Source organism: Phlebotomus papatasi, chromosome 2, assembly GCF_024763615.1.
Source record: "Phlebotomus papatasi isolate M1 chromosome 2, Ppap_2.1, whole genome shotgun sequence".
Classification (NCBI taxonomy): Eukaryota; Metazoa; Arthropoda; class Insecta; order Diptera; family Psychodidae; genus Phlebotomus; species Phlebotomus papatasi.
The window spans coordinates 3,901,001-3,916,260 of NC_077223.1; the positions used below are offsets into that span (position 1 = coordinate 3,901,001).

At 34.8% G+C, this 15,260-nt stretch overlaps 1 protein-coding gene across 1 annotated transcript; it reads right to left on the reverse strand.

Annotated features, from left to right (window-relative positions):
• Positions 1-13,217: 13,217 nt before the first annotated feature.
• LOC129802201 (brachyurin-like) lies at positions 13,218-14,400 on the reverse strand. Its single transcript, XM_055847840.1, has 2 exons — positions 14,184-14,400; positions 13,218-14,078 (listed from the first exon to the last, which is right to left on the reverse strand). Exons 1-2 carry the CDS (start codon positions 14,244-14,246, stop codon positions 13,296-13,298), a joined length of 846 nt encoding a protein of 281 aa, XP_055703815.1. The 5' UTR covers positions 14,247-14,400; the 3' UTR covers positions 13,218-13,295.
• Positions 14,401-15,260: the final 860 nt, after the last annotated feature.

A 15,260-nucleotide genomic window follows, 5' to 3' on the forward strand; every position in this document is an offset into this window, starting at 1 on the left:
GTAAACCTAGGAGACGGTGGTTAATTTCGAATCCGAAATTACCGGCCTTCTTAAAAAGAAAGAGAAAAAAAAAATTTAAAAAAATTGCTTAGGAGAAAAAAATACAATATTCAATACTGATGACTTCGGAAGCTGCCCACCTTCTCCTATATTTACTATGAAATCTTAATTGTAGAATGCTCAATCTAGGATTTTCTAGGTTTTCTAGGAAAGCGGCACCTTTAAAATGAGATAACTTTAATACAGAGTGTTTTTATCCTATTTTTAAATGGAACTGAATCTCATCATGATACGACTTAGCTTCAGAATCGGTTTGTGCAGCTAAATTGTATCATAGTATGGTCCAGTTCTATTTAAAAATAGAAGAAAGAGTCCAATTTCAAAAATACCCCAATTCAAGGGTGCTCCACTTCCTCCTAATATCAATTTTGTAACTATGCTTCTTATTACATTTTCAGCACACATTTTAGTACATTTTTAGTACATTAATTTAAAAAACTGAAACCATAAGTGCTTTCTTCAATTTTTTGTATCTTGATATTTTTTATAAAGTAAAACATATTTCTTCCAAAAAAATTATTGAAATGGGAGAAAGAATCCGAAATTCCCTTTTAGTACTTCTCAAGGGGTTATTCATAGCAGTTAGAGTGGCTCGAATTCCCGGTTCCCCGAAAAAGTATGTGCGTTCCCAGGTTCCTTGAAAAAATAAATGGGTTCCCCGGGTTCCATGAAAAAATTTGAGTCCCGGGTTTCCTGAAAAAATCTATGACTTCCCCGTGAGTTCCCTGAAAAATGTACGGATTCTCCGGAATCCCGGAGAGTTCCATGACAAATGTGTAGTTATCCTGGATTCCCCGTGAGTTTCCTCAAAAATTGTATGGGTTCTCGGAGCACCTCTTGGGTTTCCCAAGTTCCTAGGGTTTTCCAAGTTCCTAGGATTCCCTAAATTACCCTGGTCCCCGTGGGTTTCCTGGTCAAATTGGTTCGAGTTTCCCAAAAGTTACCCCTTTGTACTTTTCGTTTCAAAGAGGAGAGACCGATTTATTAAATCGTTTTAAAGCACCAATTTGTTTTTTCAGGACATTAGAGGCTATGCAAAAATGAAAAGTAACGTTTAGTACAGAATTTTGAAAAGTTATATATTATTAATACACAAATTTCCTCGCTTTTTCTGTTGTTTGTACTAAAATTGTACTAAACTTGTTTTTTGGAAATTCTGAAGGAAAAAGACAGAAATTTCGGTGTAATTATGCTATTGTGATTTTTACCTTTTTATTTTATTTTTAGTACACCTTTTTAATTCACTGAAATTATTAGTAATTCCTCAATTTTTTGTATTCTTATTTATTGTGCAACGTAAAACATGTTCGTTTCGTTATTATATGAAACGAATTTACAGCAAAATAAATTAGAAACATTTATTGAGGTAAAAATATTCGAAATTTACTTTTAGTACTTTTTAAATGCATGTTTTAAAAATTGCAATTTCTACAGGCGGATTAAGGGATATGCACAAATTATTAAAAAAATTGTTCGTAAATTTTCATAAACACACAATTTTACGATTTGTACAACTTTGTCATTTGTTTGTAAGATTTTGTCAGACAAACAAAAATGTACGAACAAATGCAAATGCCTGTAAATGACCAAAAAATGCTCCTGAAGTTACGAACAATGACGAACAATGTTTGTGAAAAATGTACAAACTTTTACGGACTTGTTTGTCTGACAAAATTTTACGAACAAATAACAAAACTTTACAATTATTTTTTATTTTTGTGTTTACAAACATTTACGAACAAATGTTTGTAAAAGATCAAAAAAGAATATCGTCAAGTGATCATAATACAAACAATATTTGTGAAGAATGTACAAACTTTTACGAACTTGTTTGTGGATAAGTCCCCAATAAAGATTAACAAACATTTACGAACAATTTTACAAAATAATTTCTTCTATGAAGCCTAAATTTTATTTCATTTTACAAATGTTTTTGGGAAAGTCTGGACATGAGGTAGGAGTCCACCCTAGGCTTTTGTGGCAAAAACAAATTGTGCATAGCCAGTAAACTGCCTGAAGGATTAAAAAGGGATTTTGAAACGTAAAAACATCACTTTGCTTTCTATTTGGTAATAAATTGAACAAATTTTTTCGATAAAATAAACCATTCTGGTAAAAGTCTTTCACATTTTCTCGGCTGATGGTAAAAATTCAATTAAGATGTTTGAGATTTAAATACATAAAATGCGGAAAATGTAAAGGAAACAAAGGATATTATTTTATTTTCATTCCATTTAATTTTTTTTGCACCTTTTCTATTAGAAAGAAATCGTGGTAATTGCTGTTATTTTCTGTGGCTTGTGCCAAAGAGGGTGTACTGTTGGGGTTTTCAGTCAACGATGAAATGCATTTTGTTGTCGTTGGGAAAACCTTCATTTGACATAAACGATATAAAGTACATTTCGCAGATGTGAAATAGAGAGAAGAATTTAAACGGAATGTTTATGCAAAAAAAGCTACCAAAGTGAATATAATTGATAGAAAGATGAAGAAACTAAACAAATTCTGGGGATTTCAATGAATTTTTTTCTCCAAAGAAAATTAAAAAAAAAATATTTACAGATTTTTCCGCAAGATTTTCGAATTTAACTGAGAGGTTTTATTTTGAAATGGAAGTTTGGTAAGACCTAACCTCAAAATAAGACCCTTTGAGAGACTAGGAAAAATTTAGACCACTCCTTGTAACCTAAAAAAATGCTTGAGTACCTTGGCCATAATTCTTTAAGCAATAAGACTCAGTTTGATGAGTGAAATTTTAAAAAAAATGTAACACTCTTTAAAGTTTAAATTGATATAAATCTATTTGGCCAAATAATTCATTTTTTGCATAAAAATCTGTGGATTGGACATTTTTTTGTACAAAAATCGTCAGATCGCGCTTTTTCTCGCGCAAAGATTGCAAAATCGTCAGATTTAGTGGAATATTCTCTAAAGATTGATACGTTTCGCGATTTTAGCACAAAAATCGTCAAATTGCGTTTTTTTGCTAAAGATGACTAAATCGTGTGATTTTCTATCAATAATCGTCAGATTTGGCAAATTTGTCTCTGATTGATAAGTTGCACAAAAATTTAGCGCAAAAATCATCGGATTGTACATTTTCTGGGCTAAAGATGACTAAATCGTGCGAATTTTTGAACAAAGATCACCATATCATATGATTCTGCACAAAAATCGCCATGTTGACGATTTTTACTAATAATCGCCAATTTGGTGGATTCTCTGGTAAATATTTCCAAGTTGTACGATTTTTTGCACAAAAATCATCTATGTAGACTGACTCTTACATAAAGATCGTCAGATTGTACGTTGTCTTGCATAAAGATTACTAAATCGTGTCGTTTTTGCATAAAGATAGCCATATTTTGACACAATAATTGTCAAATTTACCTGATTCTTCCTCAGCGATCGCCAGATTTCGCAATTTGTGCACAAAATTCACCAAATTGAGCATATTTTTTCATAAAGATTGAAAGTATGCGTATAATAATCGTCAATTTGGCGGATTTAAAAGATTGTAAAATCGCGCGATTTTTACACAAAAATCGGCAGACTGTGCTGAAGTTTGCATAAAAGATTGACAGACTGCTCATTTTCTTTAGTGATAGATTACGAAATCGTATAATTTTCTGCGCAAAGATCGCCAAGTTGTGCGATATTTTCGCAATAATCGTCAATTTGGCGGATGCTTCGCTGAATATCACCAAATGGTACAATTTTTTGTACAATAATCGTCAGATTTGATAGACTTTTCATAAAAGATTGCCAGATTCCGCGAGTCTTGTGCGAAAATCACCATACTAATCGTATTCCTTCATAGACACCGGCAGATGGCACGTTTTTTTTTGCGTGGAAGTTACCAAATCGTGCGATTTTCTGTACAAAAATTGCCATATCGTACGATTGCTGTATAATAATCGTCAGATTTGTTATATTTTTCCTTAAAGATTGCCAGATCCCGAGATTATTGCACAAAAATCGCCAGATTGGACATTTTTTCATACAGATCGGCAGTCATCGCTATATCATAAGATTTTTATATAACAAAAGTTAGATTTGGTAGACTTTTCCATAGAAATTGCTAAATATCGTTATTCTTGCACAAAAATCACCAAAGTGAGCATATTCCTTCGTAAAGATCGGTAAAAGAAAATGAGCAAATCGTCTGTTTTTCTAAAAATCACAATATCGTACGAATGTTCAGATTTGGTAGATTCTTTCCTAAAGATTGCCGGATTCCGCGGTTATTGCACAAAAATCACCAGGATATGCATATTTCTTCCGACAAATTGCGCGTTTTCTAGCGCGAAAATTATCAAATCGTGCGATTTTCTGTACAAAAAATCACTATACCGTACGATTTTTGTACAAAAAACGTCAGTTTTGGTAGACTTTTCCTTAAAGATTGCCGGATTCCGCGATTATTCCACAAAAATCGTCATAATGGTACTTTTTCTCACGTAGAAATTACCAAATCGTGCGATTTTCGTCATACAGATGGACATACCGTACGATCTTTGTACAACGAACGTCAGATTTGGTAGACTCTTTTTTTAAATTTGCTAAATATCCGTATTCTTGCCAAAAAAATCGCATACTGGTCGTATTTCCTCGTAAAGATCAGCAGAAGCTACGTTTTCTTCCAGAGAAATTACCAAATCGTACGATTTTTTGTACAGAAATTGCCATATTGTACGATTTCTGTATAATAATCGCCAGATTTGGTAGACTCTTCCTCTTCATTAAAGATTGCTAAATATCGCTATTCTTGCCCAAAAATCGCCTACTGGTAGTATTACTTCGTATTGGCACGTATTCTTGCGTGGAAATTACCAAATCGTGCGATTTTCTGTACAAAAATTGCCATATCGTACGATTTCTGTATAATAATTGGTCAGATTTGGTAAACTCTTCCTTGAAGAATGCCAGATCCAACGATTATTGCACAAAACTCGCCACACTAGTCATATTCTTTCGTAGAGATCGACAGATGGCAAGTGTTCTTGCAATGAAATTACCAAATCGTGCGAGTTTCTGTTCAAAGATCGCCATATTGTACAGTTTTTGTACAACAATCGTCAGATTTAGTAGACTCTTCTTTAACCCTTTAAGGACGAGAGGTTCAAAGATCGGGGGTCAGAAAAATCACTTTTTCTGACTTTTTAGAGCAATACACAACTTTAGATAACCGTAGGAAAAATTTCATTTTTTGGGTCACCGATAACCCAATCGTCCTTAAAGGGTTAAAAATGGCTAAAAAACGTTATTCCTGCCCAAAAATCGTCAGATTGAGCATATTCCTTCGTAAAAATCGGCAGATTACACATTTTCTACCAAATAAATTACAAAATCGTGCGATTTTCTGTACAAAAATCACAAAATCGTACAAATTTTTTAGGTTTTTTAGGCTATTTCTTGAAGATTGCGAATTTTGTACGATTTTTGCATAAGACTCGCCAGACTGGACATTTTTTCATTAATATTGACAGATGGAACGCATTTTTGCGTGTAAAATACCAAATTATACGATTTTCTGTACAAAAACTACTTTATCAAGCGATTTTTGTATAATAAATGTTAGATTTGGTGGACTCTTCCTTAAATATTGCGAAATTGCGCGATTTTTGGTCAAAAAATCGCCACATCGTGCGATTTTTTTGCAAGAATCATCAGATTTGACGGACCTTTTCATGATTTTTTGAGAAAGATCATCAGGTATTACAAGTTTTTGTGCAAAAGTCGTGAGATGTTTCTACAAGGATCACCAGACCGTGGGAATCATAATATAAAATCATAAAATCGGCAGATTGCGGTTACAATGTTCTGTGATCATTATTCTTGATCATACATTCACCCTTGGTGTATCTAATTTTTTTCTTTACTTTTTAACCCTTTAAGGACGATTGGGTCACCTGTGACAAAAAAATGAAATTTTTCCTACAGTCTTCTAAAGCTGTATTTTGCTCTACTAAGTTAGAAAAAGTGATTTTTTCTGACTCTCGATTTTTGACCTTCTCGTCTTTAACCGTTTAAGGACGATTGGGTCACTGGTGACCCAAAAATTAAATTCTTCCTACGGCCATCTATAGTCATGTTTCGCTCTAAAAAGACGGAAATTTTTTTTTTCTGATCCCCAATTTTAAACCTTCTCGTCCCTAAAGGGTTAAAGAGTTAAGCTTCTTTCTGTACCGCTTGGTGTCATGAAAAATTTTGAAGAAAACCATCGAACGGATGTGTCCTTTATTAGTCTCTCAAATGGTCAAATTTTTATTAAGAAAATTGCAGCGAATGTGGTGAAATTTAATAGTTTTTACATCTTATGCATGGTTATTTTAGGTTAGGTTGAACATAACCTCACATTTCAAAGAAAGATCTTGGTTAAATGAGAGAATAAGGTCCATTAGAGATGCAGAAAGTGTTGAATGGAGAGAAATAATAAATAATAGTGAAATTATACACATTAAAGTAAATTCATAAGTGTTTCTATGAAAGAAAATAATGAAAAAAAATATTAATGTTTGTCGCACAATAATTCCATGATGGAAACAAATTATCATTTTTTCTTTTTGATTTTTTTTTGGTAAAAAAAAAGGTTTAAGTAAAACCAAAAGACGGAAATAGTCGTTGGTAAAGTGCACAAAAAATGGAATTATTTTGTATTATTATGAACGATTAAATAAAATTAATAACATTATTGAAAAAAAAAGAAAGAACAAAATGTTTGTGAATAAATTAGAGTCCTTTAATTTGCAATATTTCATATGAAATAATGAAGACATATTTATTTTATACAATGTTGCTTTTTTGCAATATTTATTCATATTTTATTTTATTATTTTTTTTTTGTAAAGAAAATTTTGCAATTTAACAATTTTTTTGTCCACTACAAAATGCATTTAAATAACACATTTTTCCTAATAGCTTTAAACTCGTGGCATTTTCTCTTCTTTGAGCAAAAGAAAATAATTATTATAAAGTATTTGATGAAGCGGAAGATGAGAAAAGAAAACAAGAAAAAAAACTAATAAATACTTTTACATGTTATAATAAATGTATTTTAAAATATATTGCCTTCCACACTAATTAAAATCACTTGAAAAAAAAATTCTGTTCTTTTGAGACGATTGGACAAAGAATTGAGGAATATTTTTTGACAATTCTTTGTCTCAAAATAAGACTACGTTATTTTAAATATTTGATAAATGTGACTAAAAGAAAAATAATGTCAAAAAACATAAATTCCTTAAAAAAAAAAGTAACAAATTGTCCGGAAAATGGAAAATAGTGAAGTATTTTGATGACTTTCGGCTAGAAAAGAGGATTTAAATATTAAAAAAATGATGAGATTATTAAAAAAAAAAAGAAAATCTATAAATTTTTGCCTATTGAAAAAAATCTATCGATGGATAAAATTGAAGAATTTATTATACGTGAAGAGAGAAAAAAAAGAAATTTTAATCTTTTTATACGCAATGAATAAGAAAAAAAATACTTTAATGAAATTTATATAGGAAAAAAAAGGTATAGAAGATGCTAAAGTAAATGAAATAAAAAAAAATATATTGAAAAAGAATCATTCTAATTTATAAATAAAAGTATTAAATCAATGTACAAGGTCTCTGAAGGAATAAAAAAAACGATAATTTTTACGAAAGAAAAAAATATTTGTGAGAAAGTTATCAATGGATATTTGGTAGAATAATTTGTTGTTATATTTGAATGAAAGAAAAAAATCTCGATAAATTATTTCTCACTTTCCTATTTTTTTTCTATTTCATTTTTTTGTCGAACGTGAAAGAAAAGAAAAGCACATACATTTATAAGACAGTGGCCAGAGAATATGGATTAGTAAAAATAAAAAGAAAACCAATTTGTGTAATTAAAAAAAAGGAACAAGAAAATTGACTTTTTTTATTAATCGCATTCCCTAACGTCGAATTTAACCCTTTCTATTGTTGGAAGTCTCGTGTTCAATGAACAATACTCGCATAATTTAATACCTGCATATCTCAGCCGAACAGCCACCCTAAAATTATATTTTGATGCTATCTTGGACTATTCTAAGCTCTGAGGAGGAACCTTGGCATTTACAAGTAGCCATCCGAAGGTACAAAGCAATTAATTATTTCAATGGAAAGATCAATCTGAAGGTTTGCATATCTGCTACCTAAACACTGTTAGAAATTTAAATATTCGATTAGTGTATTTTAAAATACATTCAAAATTGGTGAACGAAAACCTCAAAGAAATTCTTGGAAATTCTAAAGTTTCACGAAACTCCGATTAACTTAAATTTAACGAGAAATTACAAAACGTTTATCCAAGACACCTGTCAAAAATTCCACGGAACCTCAAGAATACAAAAAATTTAACGAAGAATCCAAAAAAAATTAACGAAGAGGTATCCAAGACACCTTCAAAATGTTTTTTTTAGAGATTCTGAGAACCTTAAGCACTTTATTAAAAAAATAATGAATTCTCACAAAAGAAAATGCTTTGTAAAAGTTTCACTGTGTGTTATGATTTCAGTAAATTTTACGACAACCCAAAGACTATAACGAAATGTTCCTGAATCTTCATCAGAATAAATTAAATTCGCGAAATATCACTGGAGAAATTTTAAGTACTTTTCTGCCCCTTTCAACTTTTATAATATTTTTCCTCGTTCATCAGGGTTGATGTTTATGGTAATCTAATTGAGTTTTTCTGCACAAAAAATATTGAGAGTGGAAGGAGAGACAACTTAAGATTTTTCCTGAAGTTGAAACAAGTGAATAGACGCTGGGGAAAAAAGTGAAAGTTAGAAAGACTGGAATGAAAGAAACTCCTAATCCTCAGAAATTCCTTTTTGCTCCACTGAATATATTAAGTGATTAGGTTTTGTGCTCCTCAACTTGTCATTAAATATCTTTTTTGCAGAACACAATCTTAAAGGTGAGTTAATTTTTCTGTGATATTATTTGATGTAGGGGAGGGTGGGACATTTCAGACATGCATGACTTTCTAGTTTTCAGGAATTCTGGGTATCTCTTCGTTATCTTCCTTTAGCCCTAAGAGTAGTGTGGTAGTCGATGATTTTCTCACCGGTTTTACTCCCAGAACCCTGGAATTCTCAAAGCTTTTAGTGTTAAAGCCACATGTTGCAACGTCAAATATGGTTTTGCGTACAGTAGAGTCTCGCTGTTGCAGATTCTAAATTTGAATTTAAATAATTATGGGGGTCAGCCTTTTATAGATTACAGTCGCTTTTATAGTTAGGAGTTGCCAGATAGAAAAGAAGCGTAGAAGTGTCAGTTTTTAGAGGGAATTCTGCTGCAAAGGACGCTAAGAGATTGATTGCAGAAATTGAGAGATTTTGTAAGTAAAATTAGAAGAAAACTAGATTATATGTTACAAGAGGAATTTATTTATAGAATAGAAAATAGAGACAAAGATTTCTGAAGGACGAACACGAGTAGGATTGATCTTTGAAAAGTTGATGAAAAGAATTACCTGTAAGTAGAAAATCCAGGAAATATTGTAATAGAAGTTTGAGGGATCTCTATTTATAGGGCAATTAGGATAAAAAAAAGTGAGCAGGAATTAAGGGAGATTTAAGAGGGCACTTTTGAACGCTCAGGAGAAAAAAAGGAAAAGATAGGTTAGATGTTCAATGGCTGATCACCTCTTTTTTCCAGATCTTAAATCGTTCGCATTTCGCACATTCGTTTCGTTCACATAGCCTTTGATACGGTATTATTTGAAGAATAAAGAATATTTCCGATGGAAGAATTTGGTAAGAACACTCGCTATAGTCCATATTTGATTCCAGATTTGACATTTGGGTCGCCATTATAGTCCATGTCATTTTTTAAAATTATCAACGACTTATAAGGGAAGTGTACCACGGTTCGGAATGTTAAGAGACGTGCTCCATATTTAGTTGAATATATAAGTTCCAAAACACTATTTGGTATTTTTTTACATGCCAATTGATATATTAGTGATCCATTTAATCATTTTCGTGTATTGACACTTTTGCTACTTACGGAAATTAATAATAAATGGGTGTAATTGTAAGGATGTCAGTGTGCTCCACGGATCGGAAGGGACTTAATCAGGTGTTCGACGGATCGGCAGATGTTTTTGATGAGGATTCTCCTGCTTTCTTGGCATCTAATTCACTCTACAAGGCTTCATTGAAGCTTCTTTGTCATCCTTACACTGTGCACTGTGTATTCATATGATACAACTTCTAAAATTGTTAAATTTAATGAAACTTTCACTGATAAATTGTTCTATCACAACAAAAACATTTAATAATGGCTGTGAAGATGACAGCTGAGCGCGCTGAGCATAATTTTCCATGAAAAAAATGTGCCGATTCGAGGAGCAGATGAAAGAAAACGTACTTGTTCACAAAAAATAATTTATTTTCAATATTACTTGCCGAAATAATTCCAAAAGTATATTGATAGTGAAATTAGAGTCACTGAATCTTCATTTTTTTTTAATTAAAACAGATTTGTAAATCATTTTAATCAAATCTAATTCCTCATATTCAGTCAGACAAATTCTCGCGTGAAGTATTAAGAAAGTGATGAATCGCGGATTTTTTGCTAAGACTCTGATACAGTGATTCAATAAATTAGGTAAATAATAGCAAATTTGTTTGAAACTCGACAAGAATATTGGTTCTGTAGATTAAATATGAACTAACATGATGCATCTTGCTAAAGAAAATTACTAAAATACAGTGAATAATTTTCAAAAGTACGTTTTATTTTGGGGTTCCGTTCCGATACGCGGGACAACCTTCCGATCCGAGGAACACTTACCTTTGTACATTTACCTTAGTACTGAAATTGCTCGACGATTTCCACTTTCTTTGCCATTGTGGTACTTGTCCCCGCTCTCTTTATTATGGATCACAATTAACACAACTACTCAATAAAGTTTGCAAAAATATTAAAATAATTATGACATTTCATGTTGCGTACTAAAAAACATAACCTAACTTAAAATCAGTGTTTTGAAATCAACGGTCGACAAATTGTGGACTATATAGCGGGGCTCTACTGTATTTATTCTAGTAGATGTCGCTCGCCACGTTTTATCACTACTTGACGTCAGCTTCACCTTTTCTGTTCTTGGTGATGTGACGGATGTGATGTAAAAGTGTCAAATGTACATAAGTGAAATAATGAGACAAGAAAGTAATAGTGTGGACCGACTGAGCCGTGCTATAAACAATTCCTTGTGTTAAATGTCCTTTTCGATCCGGCCTTTGTTAAGCCCTTTTTAAGGCATTGTTGGAAATCATCCTAATTCTTCGTTGAGGCCTCGGAACGTCAGTGCACAGACCTCTCTGATATCCAGCTGTCCGATACTTGTAGTCTTCGTAGTACACACGGCTCTTCGTTATCCGGCACTTAGTTATCCGGGTGACAGCTGTCAAACGCTGGCGGTTTATGTATTCAAAACGATTCTTTACGAAGCATGCAGTTTGTCCAGTGTGAATTAATGTGTTATTTTCATTTTATCAAAGTTTTTGACACACAATCGTGCTACAAAATGAAACATAAACACATCACAAAGAAAATTCTGTTGTTTTTCGACAGAAAACAAATTTCCACAGCAGAAATTGTAAAAAACGTTGACCAGATTCAAAAACCCAAAATGTTATTTTGTCCCCACGTTAGCCGGATAAGAGTCGAGTGTATGTCGACGGTTCCATTCCATTCTATGCTATCTCAGAATGACAACATTTCAGGAAAGCCATTTGAAGTTGGCGATTTCCTATGCTGCCTGTGTAATTTTTTTTTAGAAAAATTGGAATGTCTCGTTACCCAGACATCGAATGACCACCAAATTTTCACCAGTTGTAGATCTCGGTCTCAGGAACAACATATCTCTCGGAGTAATAAAAGGCTAAGTCGACTTAGCATAGTATGGAATGGAACCGTCGCGTCGATATGATCTAGCATTTTACCCAGAAATTTCAATGGTATATTTCCACCCAAGTTGAATTAAAGGTTAAAAATCTGCGACCACTCCCCGCTGCTTTGACCTAGTACATCGGGTTGGAGGTCATTCTCACCCTTCTCACCAAACTGGTTATCTTATGTCTGATTTCAAGCTCCCTAATGGCTGCCCACAAAACTCCTCTGGTGACTGTGTCGTAGGTCTGCTTGAAGTCTATGATAAGCTGAGATGTTTTTCTCCTAGCATTTTTCAAGTACTTGTCGTACATTGAAGACTAATCCGACGTTGTTCTCCCAGACCGGGAGCTTGGCTGGTGTGATTCCCCTGTATTTACAATCCGAGCGATCGTAGTGTGACCGTAGAGCTTCCAACTCCGACCCCATGCTTTAGTTACGCAGGGTTCTTATGCTCTCCTGGGGCCTTGTGGTTCTTCAAGGAACGTATTGGTATCGGATCGGACTCGCTACATCCATTTAGGAGGTGGCGTCCTCTCAGGAGCCGGTACCTATACTCCTTCCATATCTTGCAACAACATCAGGTGCTTATGTCGAAAGATCACTTGTGTCACTTGTGGAAAAACATCTAACGTTTGATTAGATCTCCACTTTCACTTTTAATTCCCGGGGATACTCACTATTTTAGTAATCACACTCAAGAACTACATTTTGAAATGGAAACCCAACCAAAAGGCATATCAAATTTCCCATATGGGTATTTCCAATGCTTGTATCTTCAACAGTTATTTAGGGATTAATTTTGTTTGTTGTTAACTCCTGGCACTTATTGATAAGACTTTCAAAGAATATTTATGCTGAGTAATATCTGTGGGATTTGTAATTGTTTTCGAATGAAGAAAGATATGTAGAAGCCAGTATATAATATAATAATAAAAATGCTGGCACAACATTCCATGAAGGAACTAGGCCTTCCCACAAGGGGATTTCTAGACATGCATTATTATTTTTTCTTGTACGGGATGAGATTTTCAGTCCCATGCCCGTAGAAGGGCATGGCAGTGAAGCTCACTGGATGCAATTCGAATACCTTTAACGCCAGAAAAATTCCTGGCGTCATAGAGCGAGTGCTTTACCGCTTGACCCATTGAGTGCCCCTAGAAGCCAGTATGATAAGACTAAATATCAGAAGGATCAGAAGGATTCTAAGGAATTGCGACATTTAGTAAAAAAGGCTGATCGTTGCTTAATGTCCACTTTATTTAAAAAATATCACTCTCTAACTGTGTGTTGTGTGTATGTCAAATGTGTGCAAGTTTAAGGGGCAACTGCGATGCCAGTCTGGGCAGCAACCCAATCGATGAAGTGTGTGCTGCGGGCGTATCCAGATGGGTGACCACTGGTGCATCCGGCGGAGGACACGAAGGACACAACACCGATGTGCAGATCAGTCTGGCCAGTGCGGCGGAGGATGAGTGGACCACCAGAGTCTCCGTTGCAGGTAGACTGGGCATTGAAGTCCCAGCCACGACCGCAGATGGTGGAGGCCACAATGACGCTGGTACCATAGACTCCAGCACATTCAGCATTGGTGATGATGCGAATGTTGGTGAACATGAGCTGGTTGGAGATGGGTCCGGTGTTGGTGGTGCGTCCGAAGCCAGATACATAGGCACGCTCTCCAACCCACAATTGGCCGGATTCGCCACGTGTTGGCAGACGGATGAACTGAACGGCAGCGTTGATGTTGAAGCCCTGGTTCAGACGGATCACGCAGACGTCATTGTTGAGGTTTGAAGGATTGTACTGGGCGTGTTCCACCACAAAGTTGGAGATCTGTGTTTGCTGCTGGGAAAGGCGGTTGATGCTACCAACACCAATGTGGTACCAGGCGAAGCCACGGGTACAGTGAGCAGCAGAGAAGACCCAGATGGGGGAAATCAGAGAGCCACCGCAGAAGCCACCAGTGCTGTTATTGTTGGTAGAGAACACAGTGGTCTGGTGGGGGAACTGGTTGGTACTGGCAGGCTGACCATTTACGATCCTTGAGCCGATGTCACCAATCCACGAGTCTTCGGGGAAGACTGGGGTGATGTACGGCTACAATTAAATAACATTTATGTAAATCACCATTTTAGGAATATGCTAAATCCTTCAAGCCGGACTTCCTCCTGGAGGAATTTCAAACAAAAAAATTAAACTTACAGTAGCCGTATCATCGGCAAAAACAGCGGCGGCGAGAGCCAAGAGAACAAACACGGCCTTCATTGTGATAGAAACTGAAGCAATAGCACTTCCAGCTCGACCATTTATAGAAGCGTGAACTGATACGCCAGAAAATCTCCACTGGCCTCAAGATTGCTCGCGAACGCTATCGAAAAGAGATTTCCACTGATTTATTGCCCTTCCTCCTATCAAAGCTATATTCTGAAGATGGGAAAAACCAGTAAACTTTAAAGTAGCTGCGAGTCTCCCTCATCAAATTTCTCACCACAGCTACGACCATTATCGGACTGGGATTTTCATCAATGGACGCTATGTAATTGTTTTATTGCTAAATATTTCTATAGCACAATCCATCATTGTGAAGAAATAAGCTCTGTCACAGTTTACGCATAAAACAGTCTGAGGGCTGAAGTCTCCTAATATGAAAGACAAGAAAAATAACCCAAGGAAAACCCCCAATGAAAAAGTTATCTCTAATTTCGATATTCGCGATTCTCAGAATCTCAAACAAAAGGCGGCAAACTTGATCACGTAATTCTCTCCAACCTATTCACTTGTAATTGGTGAAAGTAACCGCACTTAATAGTGGAAAATCTTATTCATTTCCTTGTTTCACTTCGAAAAGCTTTTGATATGGATTACTTACGTAGGTATTTGTCAAGAAAAATCAGTGATAAGAGAAATCACAATTGATATCAATGTAGAATGCTTCAAATTATCTCATTGATTGCCATTCATTTTTCGTATCTCATTTTCCGTGAAATTTTTTACTTTCTGCATCGCAATTTCCGTAGTACGTTGCATTAAAAAAATCTTAAAACAATTAACTTTTCATCATCATCATTTTCAATCGCTTATCCCTATTGGGGTCGCGGCCCGTGATATGAAGGTTAACAACCTACACCTGTTATTCGGAACAGGAAGATATTCGGGTTCGATCTCAAGGCGTTCCAAGGCAAGATTCTGAATTTGACTCAACCACCTTGACCTAGAGACCGGGGATCTCAGTGGTGCAATAGGCAAGACCGTTGGCTCTTGGGCGGACGAGATCTCTGA

Coding starts and splice junctions, on each gene's coding strand:
- LOC129802201 (XM_055847840.1), bottom strand. CDS start 14,246: ATGAAGGCCGTGTTTGTTCTCTTGGCTCTCGCCGCCGCTGTTTTTGCC. Junction 14,079..14,183: donor TTGCCGATGATACGGCTACT/GTAAGTTTAATT, acceptor ATTTAATTGTAG/CCGTACATCACCCCAGTCTT.